Source organism: Pezoporus occidentalis, unplaced genomic scaffold, assembly GCF_034315485.1.
Source record: "Pezoporus occidentalis ecotype Australia unplaced genomic scaffold, CSIRO_AGI_Poc_V1 ctg22, whole genome shotgun sequence".
NCBI lineage: Eukaryota > Metazoa > Chordata > Aves > Psittaciformes > Psittacidae > Pezoporus > Pezoporus occidentalis.
The window spans coordinates 5,204,767-5,220,222 of NW_026914072.1; the positions used below are offsets into that span (position 1 = coordinate 5,204,767).

General features: G+C 37.6%; 1 protein-coding gene across 10 annotated transcripts in view; it reads right to left on the reverse strand.

Annotated features, from left to right (window-relative positions):
* Positions 1-15,456, reverse strand: part of ELP4 (elongator acetyltransferase complex subunit 4) — a 146,591-nt gene that overhangs the window by 109,080 nt on the left and 22,055 nt on the right. For all 10 annotated transcript variants that reach the window (XM_062620330.1, XM_062620329.1, XM_062620324.1 and 7 more), the window contains one exon: positions 7,817-7,945. In XM_062620330.1, coding sequence (XP_062476314.1) covers positions 7,817-7,945 — 129 coding nt within the window. The remainder of the gene's footprint in view (positions 1-7,816; positions 7,946-15,456) is intronic.

The following is a 15,456-nucleotide window of genomic DNA, read 5'->3' on the forward strand; positions in this document are numbered from 1 at the left end:
TTATGAGAAAGAAGAAAAAATTACCATTGCATCTTCACAGGACTGCTTTTAATAAAAAACTCTAAAAAAGAGGAAACAGTTAAAAACTACTTTTAATGTCTTGATTGGTTGAGCATTACACAGACATTACATACAATAACCATGGTTTACTGTAATGAAACTTTATGAGGTCTCAACTTTGGGTATATAAAACATCATAAACCCCCTAAATTTAATATATATCATAGAAGGAATTACACATTTTAATATGCTTTGCTAATAAATAGAGGGAAAGAATGCATATTTTTGTTCCACATTAGTGGAGTTCAGCACACAAACTGCAACATTATTTGAATCAAACATGTAATGTTAACATCCCCTAGATTGTTATAATATGCAGTAGTACATAGTACATTGAGGTTGTCTGCTATAGGAATTGAACAGGTTTTGCTCTTCATGTAGCAATCCATTTTCTTCATCTTTTCTGTCCTTCAAAGCTATCCTGGAATGAACAGTCAAGCAGAGTAAAGCTGAGAGGCAAATGAGGAACTTCAAGGGAAGGAAAACACTTGGCACAAATGTAAACCACTTTATTTTTTTAATGAACACACTGTAAAGGAGTAACAGATTATCAAAACAATACTGAAATTGATCTTTAGGTTATAGCACAAACACCACTGTGCTCTGGATCAGATTATCTCATCAACTGTTTTAACTCTTCTGAGGAAAAAGAAAGGTCATTTAGAATAACCAAATAAGTTTTATAATACAAATATCAACCAAAACCACTGCATTTCTACTTGGCAGGATGCCAAGACTGAGAAAGGTGCTGAATCCTGGACTTTTAACAGCAGATCACCTATTAGTTTATTTACAGGACAACTACCCTAGGCCTGGACTGCAGGAATATGCAAAAATATTTTAAAGTCATTTTTCTATCTCCTAACTCCAAGACTTACTGTGAAGCTGAATTCCTTTTAAAAGCCAAGAGCCACCTCACTTATTAAATGATAAAGTATTAAAACAGATGAAGTATCTCAGTGGTTGTGTAAGAGAACAGGTGAGAGAGATATTTAAGGATGCTGATGCTGTAGAACAGAATGCTTTTGAAAGGTTGTTTTGAAGAGAAGTTTGGACTGGTAGGTAAAATGAAATATTATTTTGTTTGTACTTAAAAGCATGGACTTCCTTTCGAAAAGTGATCAGAAATACCCTCAGTAAATAAAGTTTTTCAATAGGTTCTGTAACAATTTAGAACATTCTATAAAAGGGTTTTTCTTTTGAGCAGACCAATATATATACATTTTATCCACTATTTGAAAGTTGAGCAGGGTTGTGTGTGTATGCAACGAATTTCTTTGGAACAACTTCTGCTCCAATCTCCACACTTGCTATTCTTGCTATGTACAGGAATGGCAATAGGTATACTGAATTATTACAGTAATGGGATCTAAGTATTTGTTTGTATATTGAGCAACAAATTATTCAGTTTCAACTCCAATTATTGAAGAAAGCTTGTGGTTTTCATAAACCTTGTTCTTGCTAATAAAGTAAGTACTATAACAGTAAAAAAAAATATACAGACATGCCAGACACGGCCATGTATTTATAGTTAGCTTTCTGAAATCAATCACGCCATTTATTTTCACAATTTTGTTTCATGCTTCAGCTTACAAAAACCTGTTAAGATTAATTAGAATAATTTGATCTGGAGCATATACTTTGAAATTATTTGATTAATAGGTAGTAGGCCTGATCAGTTATCAAAGATTATAAACAGCAACAATAATACAATCTTTCCTACAAAACCAATAGAATAACCAAACTAAACCCAAACTTTTCACTAAAATGCATAATTAGTTTTTAATTAAAAAAAAAACACAAAATTGTTCATGTATATCTAGTCATAAGAGGCAGATCAGTTTTCTCAAAAAAAATATAAGAAACCCACATTCTCTAAATCAGTGCTCCGATTTATCAGTAACTGATTTTTAAAGAAGGAAGTCCAACAAAATGCAACAATCTATCAAACCCTAAATATTTTTAACATAAAATGTAACTTTATTTAAAATGAGGATTCTGAAAGCAATTTAAACAGGGGCTGTTCTTTGGCCTATAATCTATTCTTTATCCGGATTACAGATCAGAATGTTTTTACTGCAATCTCTGCCAGAGCTCATCTTTTTACTGTGTACTTCCAAGCCCCCTTAATGTTTTAGAAAGGCCTTGACTAACTGAACTTTGATCTGATGTCTTCATTGAGAGAAGCTCCAGGTTGCCCATTTCAGATGCAAATCCTTACTGAGACCCAATAGAGTTTAGTAAAGACAGCAAAAAAGAAGAAACAAGAAGTTTCCAGGATCCTCTTTGAGAATCCTGAGGCACATTGGTGTCCTTAATCCACGCTGCTGCATGGATTAAGGTAGGTGATAACCTCTCTTGATTCAAAAGAATAAGCACAGTGCCTACAAACTGGGTGGAGACTAGGATTTGTCTATAATAAAACACCATGCAATAAAAGCTCGGTCTATGTCAGAAGCCTGTGAATAGGCCTCAATGTACTGCATTCCCAGGCTTAGCGGGGAAGCTTGCAAAAAGCCTACCTGAATCAAGTAAGCATGAATAATCTGCCTTAGCAGAATGACCATGGAGAGTGTGAAGCAGAGACTTTCCACTCCTCTTAAGTTTGATCTGATAAATTTATTAGTGGATTGGAGGCTCAAGCCTGTTCTTTCCTACTTTGCACAAGGAGAAATACACTAAACTGTCAGTGAGCAGAGCATGCTTTTATACTACCGTCTGCTGTTAATGTTTCTAATTGCAATACTAATGTGCTAGAAATCTCAGATTTAGGATGAATCAAGGCAGAAAATTGATTTCATGCTGTGACAGTTTATATATTGCCCCAAGAACATAAGCAGTTCATTCAAAAAAAAAAAAAAAAAGAAAAAAAAAGAAAAAGAAAACCCCACAACTGTCTTGTATTGCAAAATAGGCTGTCCATATACTCAAAAGTTTAAACAAAATTAACCTCTGATACAGATGAAAGTAACAAACTGGCAAAGGCACATCAAGCACATGTTACTCTGAAAAATTTCTTCTCTATCTTCTGTCTTTTTCTGATGTACAAGGTATATGCAACATGTAAGGAGCAACTGTGATAGTCATTAAGAGTACCAATATAAATACCATGCAGAAATAAGGTCTAATAAATGGGAAGGGAACATGTGAACTATTAATGAAAATCTCTTTTATTACTTAGAAATAAAAACTAAATTAAGGACTAAAAAAACCACAAAACCAGCTTTTACTCAGCATTCTTAACTTCATGTAAAGGCAGATAGTGGATGGAAAAGTTTCCTGCTAACTATAGAGTTCTAGTTAAAGCAAAGCTATTTTCTCTCTTTCATACTTGAAATTATTTGACAGCAGTTTTTCAGAATGTACTGGTTTCTCATTTCAACCACTTTGGAAAATACACCTTGAAAATTAATTCAATGTTTTGTTTTGTTTCTGGGCTTTTTTTTTTTTTTTTTAGCAAAAGAATATTTAAAGAATAAATCACAGCTGAAGTTGTTAATTAAATGATAGGGCTAAGTGTATCAAACATCTAGGGTGCTGCAAGGCAACATGACATTTTTCCTCAATGGTGTATATTCACCAATCAAATCTAGCACAGCACCAACAATATAAATAAATCATAAAAAATAGCAAATAAAATGTTGAAAAATATAAATTTCAAACCTATTTTTCAGTTATCAGAATATCCTGAGGAGTTTTAGGTCTAGATGGCTTTAGACCGCCATTTGCAAGTTTTCATTTTTAAAGTAAATTTAACATATACATTAAAAATGTTGTATCTCAGCTATTCAGATTGATCGGCATCCATGACTATTCAGAAAGCAACCATGGTAACAAGGGAAATACCCCACAAAAGATTTTATTCTATCTTGCATAATCAAATTTCAGTAACTGAGGATAAGTAATTATTATAGTGAAATAAGTAAGTATTATAGTGAAATATTGTATTAGTGAAAGTGATTACTTCTATGAAGTTATAGAAGATGACTACATATCTACCTGGATTATTTATATGTTTTTCTATTTTGTTAGGACATCAGAACACTATTTGTGACCAATATGCAATCAGTTCAATATCAGTGTACCAGAAATTCTGCTAGATTTTAAAAAGGACAAATTATTTTTGAGATGGTTCAGAGTGGCAAAGCCAGCTCCACAATAATAAAATTGATGAGATTATATGACTACCCTGGAGGCTGTTTGATTTGGTATGTCACCATATATAAGTCTTTTCTGACACAACTATATAACCGTGTCTGTGCAATTTCACAGAAAACCAAACATGCCAAGCCTTGTAAGATCGTTTTGTCACATTCCAATTATGTGTCCTGGGTTCAGCTGTAGCAGTCATTTTTCCCCTTCTTGGTAGCTGGTGCAGTGCAGTGTTTTGACTTTCAGCTCGGGAACAGAGCTGATAACAAGCGATGTTTTGGTTTGGCCAAGGACTTTGTGAGCCTCATGCTCTGCCAGGGAGGAGGGGAAGCCAGGAGGAAGCAGGGACAGGACACCTGACCTAAACTGACCACAGAGGTATTCCATACCACAGCACGTCATGCCCAGGATGCAACTGGGAGTTAGCCGGAAGGGCTGGGAGACTGCAGGGTTGGAGGAGGTATCGGGCAGAGCTTGGTCGGGCTGGGGGGGGGCGAGTTATCGGTCGGCTGGTGGTGAGATGATGTATTCTCTTCCCTTGTTATTTCCTTTATCATTATTATCATTGGTGGTAGCAGTAGTGATTTGTGTTATACCTTAGTTACTAACTAAACTGTTCTTATCTCAACCCGTGGGAGTTGCATTCTTTTCGATTCTCCTCTCCGTCCCTCCGAGAGCAGGGGGAGGGCAAGAAAGGGGGGGAAGTGAGCGAACAAATTACCTGACTGGGTTTAAACCACGACAGTTCTTTTTGGCGCCCAACGTGGGGCACGAAGGGTTGAGATAAGGACAGATCTGACCAGATTAATAGTCACTCATCACAATGACGATTTATTGGCTCTCAGAGTTGTTTTGCTTGATCTCACAGCTTCAGAATGTTGTAACTTACGTAGAGCCGGTATTTGCTGTGATAGTGTTTATCAAGTATGGGGCCTGGGCTAAGGTTCTTGTCTCACTGTGCTTTATGGCAATGGCTTGTAATACGGGCGGGCTCCAGCAGCAGGGCGGGACGGACGTGGCCGTGGACTTGTACCTGGCTGTCCGGCTGCTCTTCACCGTCCTGGCCCTCACCCTACTCTCCATCTTCGTGAGGCTGCGGGGAGCCGAGGGGGAGCGGCCCCGGGAGCCGGCGGCAGCCGAAGCGGCCCGGGAGAGCGGCCCCGGGGACCAAGCGGCGGCGGGAGCGGGGCCGGAGGCCGCGAGGGGACGGCTGCCGGTGGAGGAGGTCGGGGCGGTCGAGGAGCGGAAGGAGGCAGCTGCCGAGCAGCGGGAAAAGGCGGCGGAGGAGCCGAGCCCCGCGGCGGAGCCGAGCCCTGCGGCCGAGCCCAGCCCCGCGACGGCCGATGGCATTTCCCGGAAGCCGCCCGCCGAGCCCCAGGAGGATGCAGGAGACCAGGCAGCATTTCCCAGCAAGGCAGAGGAGGAAGAGCTGGACTCAGGAAAAGAGAAGCTGGCGGTGGGAGAGCCGGCAAGCACAGCGGCTACACCAGCCCCAGTGACAAGTACAGCAGCTACACCAGCCCCAGTGACAAGTACAGCAGCATCGTGTGAGAGTTCTGAAGGTTTTGAATGGCCTTTGGGTGTCCTTGGGACCTGCCTGCTGATTGTGGTGGGGATCAGCATGTTGGCACGCACACAGACTGTGTTTTACCCACAACCATTTTGTCTGATCTCAGAAGTTAAGCAGAGTCAGGTTTGGGTCTTGTCTGGGGTTAGACAAGGATATAGGGGGACCAAAAGGTTTTCTCCAAGGCTGGACAGTGATGAGTGGCAGGGTGTGTGGGACAGTATGGGCAAGTATCTAGTCCACTGGGCCCCTCCAGTGCTTTGGAAGCGTCGGAGATGGAAGGCAGCTGTATGGAGTCCCCAGCAACAAGCTGCAGAAACTGCTGAAGGGGACAGTGAATTATTTTGAGCCTGGTGGGCCCAATGCACTTCAGGCCATCAGAGCAGAGATGCAACACAGAGATGGACTCATGATCGAGGGGTGGACTTAGCAATGGACACTATTGCCCAGGTTATTCACGAGTGTGAACACTGCACACAGTCTCTCCTGCTCTGGAAGACTGTTACAAGAGATGGAGCCTGACATCATGGACCAGATGGACACAGCAGCTTTATAGGGACTGGTCCATGCACTAAGTTAAGAATGCACCGAGATAAGAGTGATGGTATATTGAAAATGTGGGATCTGAGCATGACGTGAATGGTATGGAATAAGGGGTGGATAATGTCCTGGGTTCAGCTGTAGCAGTCATTTTTCCCCTTCTTGGTAGCTGGTGCAGTGCAGTGTTTTGACTTTCAGCTCGGGAACAGAGCTGATAACAAGCGATGTTTTGGTTTGGCCAAGGACTTTGTGAGCCTCATGCTCTGCCAGGGAGGAGGGGAAGCCAGGAGGAAGCAGGGACAGGACACCTGACCTAAACTGACCACAGAGGTATTCCATACCACAGCACGTCATGCCCAGGATGCAACTGGGAGTTAGCCGGAAGGGCTGGGAGACTGCAGGGTTGGAGGAGGTATCGGGCAGAGCTTGGTCGGGCTGGGGGGGGGCGAGTTATCGGTCGGCTGGTGGTGAGATGATGTATTCTCTTCCCTTGTTATTTCCTTTATCATTATTATCATTGGTGGTAGCAGTAGTGATCTGTGTTATACCTTAGTTACTAAACTGTTCTTATCTCAACCCGTGGGAGTTGCATTCTTTTCGATTCTCCTCTCCGTCCCTCCGAGAGCAGGGGGAGGGCAAGAAAGGGGGGGAAGTGAGCGAACAAATTACCTGACTGGGTTTAAACCACGACATTATGTTTTTAAGACTAAGAGTGAACTTACTAGGCAGGTATAACTACATCTAAACCAGAATTTATAAATGTAAGCTACAATGTAAGGGGAAAATAAGCTTTTTGTTCTAGATCATCAGAAATGCTATAATTTTGTTATGGGTTGATTGTGCCATTGGATTAAGTAAGAAAGTCACCAACCTCTGGAGGTATATTATTCACAAAACACTAACAACTGCAAACTCTGAAAGACTGATCATTGGGCTTGTTTCTTGTATTCTCCCTGCACAGTGATTAGTTTCTAGTGACAGTGATGCTGATATAATCTCAAGTGCTTACTTCTGTTATGCACATGGATAAGCAGGACAACAGCTTGCTTTCACACCAGTACTTTCACCACAGAGATCTAGTAAGTACTGCTGATTAAACCTACTTGAGCAATTTGTGTACAACTAAATTTGGGGAAAGTTTGTAAGTGACCAAATTATTAAAACTTTCACAACAAGCTGTCTCAATTTAATAATACTAATACTATAATACCATAATACTAATGGAAAAATTCCATGGAATGTTAACTTTTTTTTTACTTTTAAGTTACTACTGTCTGCATAAAGTTTTACATTTCCTGCACTCACAAATTCCCTTTCTCTCTGTATCTCTAGCAATCAAAACTACTTTGGTATTTGTGGTGTATGATAATTTGCCCTCAGGAGGCAATCCTGTAAAACTGTCTGTTGGCAGTTCTGTTGTGTAGATTATACGGAAAAGCATATGCTCTGCAAATTCATTTTGACTGCAAGAGGAAAAAAACATGAAATATCTATTACCTCCATTTTTGGTAAATTTTGGTAGCGCCAGGCTATTTTCATAGAATCCTGAAAATTTGCAGACTTAACAGCTGCTGCTTCTTCTCCCAATTCATTTCTTTGCTCATCAAGAAAAGGGGCTGGAAGCTCCTGCAGATGGAGAGCAAGAGAATGTCAGCTGTTGGTAGAAATGGCAGTTCAGATTTTTATTTCTCTCCCCCACAAAAGTTAGATAATATACTTAATATAATGGATAGTCGCAAATTTTTTAACAAAACTTGATTAAAATAGCTGTTCTGAAATACTGCCTCACTACCAAAACTGAGAGTGAAGAAATACATGTAATTATTATGGGGAAACTATGCAACTATAAGAGAATGCAGAATGGAAATACCACTCTGAATATGCAACACATTTTGAGCAACATCCACATTCCCTTTTTTTTCGTCTTGCTTTAAAGATTGATCTCCTAAACTATTCTATTTCTGAGAAAAGACAACTTCACTGCATAGTGAATTTAAGCCTATTTTATAATAAGATCACTTTTCTTTGTTAGCTTCTGTAGATCTTTCAACAGCATTCAACAGACCCAACAGCCTACCGACACAGGCTGAAAATAACTGTAACAGGATGGCTTCAATTTTCTCTCCTCCTAGCCATTATGCATGATATCTACTAATGATGGCTTCCTCATGAGAGCACAAATAAAGGAATGAAAGGAAGGGACAAATATTTAGTACTAGAATGTTTATCAGAAGGATCTAATGAAAACATTTCTGGCTTTAAAAATAAATAAAAATAAAAAAGAACGTTGCACACAGGAGAGTGTAATTGTTTTATGAGGACAGAACTGCAGCTTTGATTTAGACCTAGATTAGGAACAATGCTGTATTACACTCTTCTGCTATCTTTCTTGCATTGCTGAAAAAGTGAACAACACTGGATGCAATCCAAGCACAGTGTTCAGAATTTATGCTCTTTGACTAGAGGAATGAAGTGCTACCAAGTTTTCTGACCCAACTTTATCACCCATCTCTGTAAGCTGGAATGAAAAAGTACTCTTTATCTGCTATAAATAGAGCCAAGATCTATTTGAAAACTAAGTTCATTAAACAAAGACTCTTGAGAGAGAATCGAGATGTAGTCTCAAGGGTTAAAAATATATAGAGCTAGCCAGGATCTCTGTTATAAGGTATGAGGTGTGAAGACATAAAAAGAAAAAAATAAAATCTGAAAACTTCAGAAAAGCAGCTCAATGGAAGTATGGGATACGAATGAAACATAACATAGAGCTGATACGGGCCATAAACATCAGATTACAGTCACAGCTTTATGTAGGCAGACACGGTATAAACAGACACACATAGAAATAAGACAATGAAAGTTTTAATCCATTTTGGATTTAATATTACACTAATTCAATATTAAAGAATACAAGAGAGAAAACCTGCGTATAGTCCAGTATGTAATCTTTGGAACAACATGATTTATTTTTGTTTCTTTAGTATAAATTATCATAATATCTACAATTATTGAAAACATTGAGAACAAATGTTTCTAATTTCAGGACAACTGTTTGTCTCTTTCAGTGGCTGGTCAGTATGCCCCCACAGAGAAAGGGTAATGGAAGCTACGAAAACATTTATGTAGTTGCTTCAACAGTTGCAGAAATAGGACAGCTGTACCCCTGTGTTTCAGAAGCTGATCAGAAGATGAAGCCATACCTTTGAGCACATAATTTTATTTTATTCACTTTCATTTGGCAAAAGCCTGGCAAAGGCTGTGAAGGAGGATGGTGATGTACAGAATTAAATGTTAAGATTTCTTACAGCTTATTTAAAAGATACACTTGTATATCATACCGATACTAGTACAGTTTAAAAATTAAGCTTTGTGGGTAGGAAAGCTACACAAAGATGGTAATTGTAAGTTAGTATTTACCACTTTCATTAAATTTACAGATTTATAATGGATGTTCCAGTAAAAAGAAAAATAAATTAAAAAAAAAAAAAAATTATTCTTGTCAAAGTTTCCTTATACCTACCCAGAATGAAAGCAGGGAAACTTTCAAAGATTTCTGATGGGTAGGAGAAAATGAAAACAGAACACTGTACCGAAAGCTTCTGAAAAAGTCTAAATACAAACATGAGCTGACAAGCACACCAATGCATTTCACATCTATGTGGATACATATTATTTGTGTTTACTTCTAAGAGCATTACAGAAAGGATTTTAATTACAAAAAAAAAAAAAAAAGAAAAAATTGAATTTCTAATGTAACTCAGATATCCACAATAAATAGTTAATGAATCTTATTTCAAACTAAGGTGCTATGTTGAAAACAAACTACTGGACAGTTAAACTTTTATGCAAATTTAATTTCCTAATAGACGTATCCATAGATTTAAACTGGCTATTGTAAAAATGTCTTTTATAGTGAAAAGCTGCTAACGCATGATCATGTCAAAATATTGCTCAACTGCAGTAATTAAAAAAAAGAAAAAGTCAACCTTCATTTAAAAAGTGAGTTATGTAAAGGAATAATCCCACAGGCCAAACCAACATTTCCAGATCTCTCTTCCTTTCACTCAGCAAGATCAACTGGCTCCCAGGTACTACCTTTAAATTTTTATTCTGGTGAGTAACCTCTGTTTTTCTGAAAACAAGTGCCAGCCAAGAGAAGTTTGGAGGAAATCCTGAAATCCTGCTTAAGCATTTCATCAAACTCCCAGAGCTTGTGCCCATTTCAGATCCCACCACTGATGTAACAAGTTGCTACCTCATCTTGCTGTATTATGACTGAGCAGGGATCACATCAAACACAAAGCTGAAATCCAGGAAATGGCATAGTTCACCTTTACTGGAAGTAAGAAGAAAAACATCACCAATATTTTTTTCAAGCAATTTAATATTTTTCTCCTCTAGAATCACTGCAAAAGCCTGTCACTTGTACTACTAGTTCATTGTTACTATATAATAATAGGCAAAGGCAAATTTGAGATGGAGGCATTTAGCTATATACATCTGTCTTTATATACATCACACATAATGTGACAGAGGTCAAGACAGTAAGGGGAGATTCTCCAAGCATTACTGATGAAACACAAGCTACTTCAATACCCTCATATAACACTGAAAGAAAGCTTTTGCCTTGCAGTCAAACACAGAACAAAACCTTCTTACACAGCACTATATGGAAGGGAGACACTAGCTGATGACACTCAGAACCTCAGTCCAAAATAATCAGAGGCAGATGCATTATCAGTGCAACACAATTAGGCACTGCGGTATGCCCTAACTGCTGCTAAGAATGAAGCAGATTAAGAGATCAAGTTAAAATGGCTTTACCTGAAGCTAATAAAGACCCTTCTAAGTAATCATCTGAAGTAGTCTTTTTTTGACAACACAGTTTAGTATAGTTTATTACCATTGCAGTCAGCACATACATTATTTTACATCAGGTTTATGCTGTTCTAGTCCCTTGCTACCCCACAGGAGGAATCAGAAGCACTCTCATGCCAAGAACAACTCTTTATTTCCCCAGTGGATTTTCCAAAATGCATTATCTAATAATTACCACACTTAGCTGAAAAATATGTTTCTTAGATGTACCTTGTTCTTGTCCCTGTGCAAGAAACATCCTAACTTTACCACAATTATCCCAGCTTCTGTTTACCCTTGTTTCTGTCTCATTTACACTAACCTGTATGAAAGAGAGGCAGAACATGTGGTTGCTATTTGAAGGTATGTCTCCATTGACTAGAAGTCAATGTGCATGCCTTCATTAGCCTCGTAAAAGACTAAGCATGATATACAGATGATTGCTAACGTTGTTTTGCCTTAGGATGTCCTGACTCATGTATCCCAGTCCATAATTTTCAAAACTAGATCTTTGTATAAGCACATCTGGAAAGGAGGAGAGCTTAGAACTGGTTAGTAGGCTTGGGACTGGGAGAATTACAGACAAAGAACACAGTTATATAAACCTGTTTTATGGGCAATACTGAAATTGAAATGATCCAAACATCTTTATCTTCATGATAAATGCAACTGGAACAAAAGGTTTTCCCCTCTTCTGAAACTGATATTTAAATGCTCTTTGTTTCAAGGAAATAGCTCTTTCCAAACCTGACCATACCTGAGTGATACAAAGCACCCAAGTGCGAAAAAGTTTTCCATTGTCATAACCTAGGCATACTCTCAAAGATTAAGGCTGGTTGTTAGATAAGTACTTCATAGCTCTTCCATGTCATGAAAAGTATCATCACTGTCCAAGAACTACAACATATTCATCAATTCTCAGATTGTTCTTAAAACTACAAGGAAAAGTTATGGAAAGGGTGAAGCAAACCAGCAGCCAAACTAGCCACAGAACACCAGCTTTTCTGGCACAGCTATATAAAAAGCGAACTGAAAACTATACAGCAAAACATGCATGGAGAGTAGTCGAAGACATTTATGAGCAACATTTTAAGATGGGTAAGCCTGGGCTTCTCCTCAAGATATCTGTGTGAGTGGACTCAGGAGCAGTGATTTAGCACAACTCCCTTTCTCCCAGCTTCATTACAAATTAAGAAACACACTATTTTCCAGCAGTCTTATTAAATAATTATTTATGTTTGAGAACTGTACTTCTCTATCACAATGAAAAAGCGCTTAAATTCTGCTGAAAATATTAGAATTTAAAGTAGGATTTGGGATTGTGAGCCTGTTTAGGTTTAAATACCTTTATGTTCTTAGAATAAAAATCAGAATTTCAGAATACAAGTTAATGAAAATGCTTAAAAGTTACTTTTCCAAAATTACATTCAGAATTTGGAAATAAAAGTGTTACTTAAACAAAAGACTAAGAGACTTGATTTATCAGCCTGTAGTATCTCTATTTAACCTGTTTCTGCTTAAAAGTATCTCCGCTCCCACATCATATAGCTTTGAAAAGCTTTCGGACTGACAATTTTGTGGCATCGAGTGTATCAACTCCTGAGAACTGTTACATTCTTCCAGGCTAAGAAAAGATAAATCTCTCATAAGGTATATTAAAATCCAAAGCACACAGCAGTGCAGTAGTAAAAAACAAAAAACCCACAACAAACCAAAACCACAGCATTTCTTGGGGTCAACTAAAATACCAGTCTTTGCTCTGTAACATGAGTACACAGAAAGGCAGACAAGTGCTAAAGTTATTAAGTGCGGTTTGATTGGGCATTTGTCTTTGGGTGAGATGTAGTAGGAAGGAAAGAGAGGTTTGTTACTATGTTTTAAAATAAAAAGTTTGGGAAAGAAAATTATTTTCCAAAGTGCTAATACTAAAGGACAATGCAACTAAAATAAATTTGTTTTCTACAAACTCAGCTTATGAAGGTTTTATTGCAAACAAGAAACAATTAATTTCATTAATAAATATTTTATCTTTGTAATAATGTGGAGCACAACCCATATCTGTGAGCAAGCTAGGCCTTTCTGTGTTTGCTGCCACATTACTTTGCCTGCCTTGTTTTGGCAGATGCACGAAGCAAAATCAGATTCTAACAGTTTGACCTCTCTCGCTTCTTACGTTCTCTAGGGGATAATAAAATCCAAGATACAATCCCACAGCAGCTAATGAAGCTTAACCTCACACCTTCTTAATTACCAATGCATTACACCAACTATAGGCATCATACTCCTCTCTAAGCTATTTTTCAATTCTAAAGAAGTACTACTGTGCTATTATTTAGCAACATAATCCAAGCTGTATGTGAAATCCCTCTGATATAAAATCCTTTGATCCTTAGAGGTTTCAATAACTGTATAATTAATAGCACTTAAGAATTTAAAACATTATCTATTTATGTATCAATAAATATGTTGTTCACATGGTTTTATGCAGCTATTTTGCAATACACTATCATCATAGGTATGATTAAAGAAATGTGGAATAAAAAATACTAAAGGGAGTACAGCTCACTGTGGAACTTTAACTGCAACAATATTTAAATAGTTTAAACTCACATGGGTTTAAGGCTCTCTTTCAATATGTTAATATTTAGTATTTAGAGGACACCAGATGGTAAGTCAGGAAGGGAAAATATTTTCTTTTCAATAAGGTATTATATAAATGTCAGTTTTAAGGGCCCTACTCCCATAAGGGGGGAGGATTCTATTTTGATTGTAAACACTTGTGAAGACAAGGTCTACTGTTAAAGAACACAAATGACAGAATTTTTCTCCTTTCAGTGGCCTTTGTGCAACAATTTATTTCCATCTCCAGGTAAGGCTGTGCTATGGAAATTTTTATTTGGCATTCAAAAGGACCAAATGGATGTCAACTCAGGATAAACAAGAATTATGTGAAAAGGGAAGTAATATTCTTCTGGGTTAGGAAATAAAAAAGGTTAATGGAAAGTACTGTAAGGGGGATTTTTTATTTTTTTTTTTAACCCATACGAATATATTCTCTACTTCATATACACAGGAGTGAACCCTACAGTCAAGTCACAGAACCCTTTGCTGTAACTTCATTGCACTATGGCTCTGTCTCACACCACTGAAACCCAGGAATGCATACAAGTAGATTTTTTTATTTATTTCATTTTTTCTGAATCAGCTCAAGAATGCTTACATAAAAGCTGAATACAACAAAAAAGAGAATGACCTAGTAAAAGAAGTAATGTGAATAAATAAAAATGAGTGCCCTTGCCCAAAATTCTGTAAACTCTGCTGCAACGTTTAATAAGCTAAGCCTAAACAGATCTAATAACAGCATTATTCACAAACACCTTTAGCACCATCAGCAATAGTTCGCTAATTGAGCAAATAAATTCTACAGAGTTACCAAGTAGATTTGTAAAATAGTTATTTGAGAACACTGAAGCCTAAACATTCGGAGGTTTTACGCTACTACTTTCATGATACATTGAACAGGCTAAGTAAGAGCTGCGTTTAAAAACAACCGATCTCATAACTAAGATCATGAAAGAAAATACTGTAATAAACAGCCAAGGACTGCTAGAGGGGAAACCTGAAATTTAAGCCAAACATTTATTTCCTTTGGTTCTGTAAAATCTTTTTATTAGATTGGTTAGAACTTTTGACAAAGACTAAGCTTTACACATTAGAGAGCTCCCAGCGTGGATACTGCTTAAAAGGATTTCATTCTTTTTAAAGAGAAGTGATTTTTTTTCCAGCATCCTTTCACACCCATACAACTTCTTTGTGAAATTTATAACACTGTTTTGTCATACAGAAAATTATATAGTATAATATACTTAAAACGTTAATGTTTTAATAGACAAAAAAGTAAAATTAGATATTCTATTTACCCACCATACAAGTAAGAAAAGTAAACAGATGAGCAAGAGCTATATAGTAAGGAAATGAGACTTTTCAAAGAAACTTTCAAACTCTGAGACAGCTGCCAGGGTTAGCTTCAACCCTAGTCTTTGTGCCACAAGGCTATCTTCACTTCAAAAACAGAAATAATAGGCGTCAGGGAAGTTCAGCAGTGCTGTAACTGTAATTAGATTTCTGTGTATTAAGTGATAACATTGAACAGCATGCAACAGCTGAATCCTGGTGTCTCCTGACTGACTTGACTTCAGGATGTATCTAGCAAACACACTGAAGCTGTGTATCTGATACCTGGGCACACTAAGAGCTTTACTACTAAAAAGAATCTCCAG